Genomic DNA, 6,797 nt, shown 5'->3' with positions numbered 1-6,797 from the left:
TTATTTTGGGTTTTTTGGCTCTTTCTTATTTTACTGTTTAGTTTTAATTTTTATATAATTTTTAAAGGTTACTTTCCATTTACAGTCATTGCAAACTGTTGTACAATACATCCTTGAGCCTATCTCTTACCCAACAGTTTGTACCTCACACTCCCCCACGAACATTTTAAATGAATGCATCTTAAGATCTAGATTTTTAAAATTTGATTCCTGATTATTGTATTGTTTTCCTGAGGGTTTACACTTAATTGTCAGAACCCAAAGAAATATTACCCATTGCTCTCCACAATTTTCAATAGAAAAGGATGATGCCGCATTGCTACTTTAAAGCTATAAGGAGATCTGCTAAAAGCTCCTTGATTCTTCCTCAGAAATGTCTACATCTGAGTGCTGGTAAGACTGGTCTGTAAAGCATACTGTCACATTCATTGGAAGAATACCTATTCCTCCTGATGCTATTCTTTGGGTCCAGAAAAGGAATTGCAAGAATATCATGCTTGAATTGGGATACGTATTCCCCCCAAATATCAGTAAGAACATTTCAGAGTGATTTTACCCCAAATATACATTTTTCCAGCACTGCTGACGTAGAATTCGATTAACAAGTTTAAAACAGCAGTACAAAGGCAGCGTTTACTCACTGGCGAGCTGGCAATTCGTCTCTCACCTCACAGGAGATAGCTACCTTCCCAGATTTGAATGTGAATAATTAATGGATTTAGGATGGACAAAGGACAAAGGTGCAGTCTGTTCTTCTACTGCTTTTTTTTTTTTTTTTTTTTTTGCTTATTTCCTGTATATTTTTATTTGCAACTTTGATTCTTTTGGTGGTTGTGCTGTGTGCTTATCCCCATCCTCTGGAATTGTACAATCCCTACTCCCAAAACAACCTTGGGATGCCTTCAGTTATCTATTCTATTCTCTTTTTCCCCTCATTTTAATTAGACCCTCTTTATCCCTCTTCTTTTCCACTATTTTGCATTCTCTCCCCAGACTGGCTCTTCCATTCTCCATAGGGGTCCATACGTCACACACTTACACTGTTGTAAAATTCATTAGACATTTGTGTGGTATTGGGGAGGGGATAGAAAACAGAAAATTTTTGTATAAAAAAAATTTTCTGAAATATTCCTTTCAGAAAATTTGAAAAAGACTAAAAGAGATGTTAAAATGTTTCTCCTAATCTCTCTCCCAGGGTTAACCTTTGCAACCATGTTTGTAGATTTTTGTTTCTGAAAATGTCTGGAAGGAGTTTCACCAATTTGGTGCAGATATTTATGCTACTTTGATTTTAAATGTAGATTATATACAGCGGTGTGCTGATAAATGTTTAACAGCCAGCTCTTTGAACAAAATATATGCATATGTGTACATACATACATATATATGTACATATATATATATATATATATATATTTACAAACCTTAGTGATATAAAAGATATATACCACACAATTTAAAAATGATAATAAAATATAAAATATTCTTTATTGTAAATTCCATGCAGCTGATTTATTCTCACAGACTGCATTTGTTGATTTTTACAGAAGTCTTGCATCTACAGCCAACCTATGGTTGCAAGTGACAAATGAATATGTTTCCAATATGAATATTGATTGATATTTTCATTTACATTAACATGTAAGTCAAAAGTGAAACAACAAAGACATATTGAAACTTCACTAGTTTATAAATTAAGTAAGCAACCTCTTTGTTGAACTGGATAATAGTGTTTAAATACTGGAAGAATATTTCTCAGTTTGCTCTGCTATCTGCAATGTAATGTCTATAGGTATGAAATGTATGTTTAATCTACATTATTAACATTTTTTCCATCACTTTTTAAGTTTAAACTATGCCTTCTCAAAGAGGATAATACGGCCCCTTGGGGGCAAACAGTGGCTCTTTGGATGGAACAAAAAATGTTACTTTTTCATATATAAAGCATGTATACATACAGTATACAAACAATAATATATCTGTGTTTTAAATATTTCATGGAGAGGGGACAATTAGGCTAAAAATATCTAAAAGGACTACTCGGGGGTAACAATAACAAAACAAAAAGTTGAGAAACACTTGTTTAGAAAATCAACCAAACAAGAAATAAAACCCTGATTTGTAGTGTTTGCTGATTTCTAGTAAGTACTCCCATCGTGGCCAATTTCAAGCTACCAATGTGATATCACTGAACATGGAGTTGGGAAGAGAGGTACAGCACCATACCATTATATAATATTTCCACCATGCAGGCATAACGGGTATAAAGAAGAACCTCAAGAGTATAGAGCATAGTAAAATGCGATAAAATAATTAGCAAGCAATGAGTTTTAAGTATCTTAATATAGATTATTAAATTGGACATTTATGTAATTTTATTTCGATTAAAGACTTTATTTAAACAACTGGCTCACAGAATTTTTGAAAATATAAGCATCATCTTTCCTGAGCAGGTTGGAGCTGGCTCCTGCACACCACTAGATAATAAATGCAAAATTTTAGCGGGGGGAGGCTGCCTCATAGACACCCCGAAGAGGCAGCTTTTCTTCAGCCCTGTTGAAAGGATGCCTAGAGAGGGCCCAGCAATTTCTTTTAGTTGGCTGAGATAATAAATATTTTGTCCATACCTTTAATTTTTTGAAAAATGGTATATACTTCTAGAATTAGACTTATTAGTTCAAATGGTATGAACTCACTTTAGGACTGGATACCTAATATCAAATTATTTCCAGTAAGGTTGCATCAAATTTTGCTCTCCCTAACAGGGTAGGAGATTCCTATTTCACTGCACATTATACTTTAAAAAAAAAACATTATCACCAGAGAATTATAGTATCTCATTATTGATTGAATAGCAAATTTAAAAGTTAAATTTGCATATGCCAGTTGGAGAAGATTTTATTGTACCAAACAGTACAACCACATGAAACATACTACAAATAATCATTCAAACCATTATGAATATAGGTTTGAATTAAACAGTCATTCAAACATGTCTGAAAGCCAGAGATTTGAAAATGAAGGAAAAAAATCTCATTATGACCAGTTTGAGAGATCCTTTAGCAAGGGCTCATTATTTTTCAACCAACAAATATTTTCTCCCTCTTCCAATATCTGTAATGTTGATGATAATGCGGGAGTCTTTATCCAACCATCATCATTCAAAGGGTATTACAGTATAGATGATATGGAGCAACCTTACACATGTAATCAAACAAGTGAGGCCTTAAGTGAGAGCTCTATCTTCAATAATTACAACAGTATTTATAATGGAGCGAGAATCTATCCATACATTGAATCTGGGACTAACTTTGACCAAGACTCGAGTCTCATGAAACATCAGAGAACTCAATTTTCAGAGAACCATTATAAAGGGAATGAATGTAGAAATGTCTTTTATCAAAGCTCAAATCTTATTACACATAAGAATATCCATATTGGAGAAAATAATTACAAATTTAGTGAATGTGGTAAAGTTTTTAACCAGTCTTCGAGAGTTACTCAACATCCGAGTATTCATGCTAGGGAGGAACGTTACAAGTGTAATGCATGTGGGAAAGTCTTTAATCAATTATTAAATCTAAATAGACATAGGGAAATCCATATCAGAGGGAAACATTACAGATGTGAAGAATGTGGCAAAGCCTTTAACCGACACTCAAGACTTACTCGACATCAGAGAATTCATACTGCAGAGAAGCCTTACAAATGTACAGAATGTGGCAAAGCCTTTAACAGGCGTTCATATCTTGCTCAGCGAATTCATACTGGAGAGAAACCTTATAAATGTAAAGAATGTGGCAAAGCCTTTAACTGCCGCTTGAATCTTACCCGTCATGAGAGAATTCATACTGAGAAGAAACTATATAAATGTACAGAATGTGGCAAAGCCTTTAACAGGCATTCATATTTTACTCAGCATCAGAGACCTCACACTGGAAAGAAACCTTTCAAATGTAAAGAATGTGGCAAAGCTTTTAATTGCCACTCAAACCTTATTCGACATAAGATAATTCATACTGCAGAGAAGCCTTACAAATATAGATAATGTGGCAAAGCCTTTAAGTGAGCTGTCACCTCACTCAACATCAGAAAGTGCATGGTGGAGAGAGACCCTACAAATGTAATAAGTGATGAATGACATTTGTCCTAAACATACACATTAGAAAATGCCAGAGAGTTCATACTGGGAAGAATGTTTGATGTTGTAAAAAAATGTAGGAAAGTATTTAATTAAAAAATCAGATCTAAAGAAATATCAGAGAATTCATAGTAGATAGCATTTAGTCAATAACTCTTTTCTGGTATTACTTTAAATCAAGATATTATAGAAGATAATCCAAAATTAAAACACTTAGAAAAATTATTTGATAGTATGGATCACAGGATCAAGGGGAGAGATGTTTGACAGGTATAATTATTATCATTGTATCCTTATTTATACTGACATTATTTGAAAATAAAATTTAATATAATTCAACTCTCAGAAAAAAAAAAAAACAACAAAGCTCCAAATATTTAAGGGTTAATTGAAAGGTTCCTGAAATGTGTTGTTCCTTTACATTTGAAGTTTTTAGGTCCTCCCTATTCTGTAAGATGTTATTTATAACTCACTAGATCTATTTTTAGTGGTGTGGCACAGAATCCCCTCTGGCAGTATAGACAGTATCATGATTGCTAACAGTTTTATAAACAATATAGTTTCTATGATAGTGATGACAGAGAAAAAGATACTGTCAGAGTCTGTTTTAACTGAAAATCATGTCATTTCAAGAATCTAGAGAGATATTAAAAGTTCTCCTGGATGTGAGGTTATATAGAACAGCATTTGAATATAAAGACTTTTAAATGTATTCCTCCAAAAAATTGTTGATACATATATTTTCACTGCTTCTAAGCATTTTCATGTGCAGATATAGGCATTAAAATCTTTATCATCAAAATCTGACATATTTTATTGCTTTTTCTTTTTATTTTTCAAGACTAAAGTGATTATTACTCTCAGGATTTGTTGGCTGGTACATCAGGACTTATATGAAGCATATAGTCTTGGAGATGTGAAAAAAGAGATTAACATATTTTAGAATGATAAAGGACACATATTACATAAACTGTTGTTTTCACATTAAAATCGGTATAAATTTGGACCCATTTTCATAATAAGAAGACACATTGTTTAAGATTATTGGTTTAAAACAAGGAAATAGCCATCTTTTACTAAGGTGGATGTTCTATGATATGTTACTCTTTCTGACTAGGGAAGCTATGCAGCTGTGTGTGAAGTTGGCCTCATATATAATAGCATCTGAAACATTCATGTCTACTGGACATCTGGTGCCCTTATGGGCCTGATGATGGAGAAGGCTCTGGAAGAGTTCCCTATACTGGGAGGGCTCCTTAATAGCATATCCTTTCCACAGTTCAAGATTCCAACAAGTTTATCTTGGGCTCTCTTTCCATCAGATTTTGGATGATGATCAAGAGGTGATCAGGAGAGAGCCAGGGCTTAGGCTTTGGAAGCAACTAGGATCAAATCCCATCTCTGTTGGGTGGCTGTATGTCCTTAAGCAAGTCCCTTAACTTTTCTCAGTTTAATTTTCCTCAAAGAGTGCTTGGGGACACATTCATCCATTCCACAAATATATTTTGAGCTTTCTATTAGGATTCTCCAGAGAAACAGAACCAGTAGTCTGTATGGAAAAATATTTATTTATTTTTATTTATTTATTTATTATTTTTAATAGACTATTTCTTTAGAGGAGTTTTAGGTTCACAGCAAAATTGAGCAAAAAGTACAGAGTTCCCACACACCCCTGTACCCCTGAAGGCATAACCTTCTTCATTAATCAACATCCCCCACCAGAGTGATACATTTACAACATTTGATGAACCTACATTGACTCATTATCACCCAAAGTTCATAGTTTACATTAGAGTTCACTCTTGGTATTGTACATTCTATGGGTTTGGACAAAATTATAATGACATGTGTCTACCATTATAGTATCATACAGAGTAGTTTCACTGCCCTGAAAATTCTCTATGCTCCACCTGTTCATCCCTCCACTCCCCAACCCCTGGCAACAACTGATCTTTTTACCATCTCCATAATTTTGGCTTTTCTGGAATATCATAGAGTTGGAATCATACATCATGCAGACTTTCAGATTGGCTTCTTTCACTTAGTAATATCCATTTAAGCTTCCTCCAAGTCTTTTCACGACTTGATAGCTCATTTGTTTTTAGCACTGAATAATATTCTATTGCCTGAACATACCTCAGTTTATAAATCCATTCACCTACTGAAGGACATCTTAGTTGCTTCCAAGTTTGGGAATTATGAATAAGTTGCTGTAAACATCCATGTACAAGTTTTTTTGTGGACATAGTTTTCAACACTTTTGGATGAATACCAAGGAATGCAATTGCTGGATTGTAGGATAAAAGTATATTTCATTTTGTAGGAAACTTCCAAAATGTCTTCCAATGTGGCTGTACTATTTTGCATTCTCACCAGCAATGGATGAGAGTTCCTATTGCTCCATATTCTCTCCAGCATTTAGTGTTGTCAGTGCTCTGGATTTTGGCCATTCTAGTAGGTGTGTAGTGATATGTCATTGTTGTTTCAGTTTGCATTTCACTGATGAAACATGATGTAGAGCATCTTTTCATATGCTTAATTGCCATCTGTATATCTTCTTCTTTGGTTAGGTGTCTGTTCAGGTCTTTTGCTCATTTTTTAATTGGGTTGTTTATTTTCTTATTGTTGAGTTAAGAGTTCTTTGTATATTTTAGAT

The 6,797-nt window shown here is 33.8% G+C and overlaps 1 protein-coding gene across 1 annotated transcript; it reads left to right on the top strand.

Annotated features, from left to right (window-relative positions):
• Window positions 1-2,992: 2,992 nt before the first annotated feature.
• Window positions 2,993-4,048, top strand: LOC132370203 (zinc finger protein 678-like). Its single transcript, XM_059929940.1, has one exon. It carries the CDS (start codon window positions 2,993-2,995, stop codon window positions 4,046-4,048), a length of 1,056 nt encoding a protein of 351 aa, XP_059785923.1.
• Window positions 4,049-6,797: the final 2,749 nt, after the last annotated feature.

The sequence above is a fragment of the Balaenoptera ricei genome, chromosome 8 (genome assembly GCF_028023285.1).
Source record: "Balaenoptera ricei isolate mBalRic1 chromosome 8, mBalRic1.hap2, whole genome shotgun sequence".
Taxonomy (NCBI): domain Eukaryota; kingdom Metazoa; phylum Chordata; class Mammalia; order Artiodactyla; family Balaenopteridae; genus Balaenoptera; species Balaenoptera ricei.
Note: the sequence above shows the minus strand (reverse complement) of the source record. Positions and strands in the feature narration are given on the sequence as shown.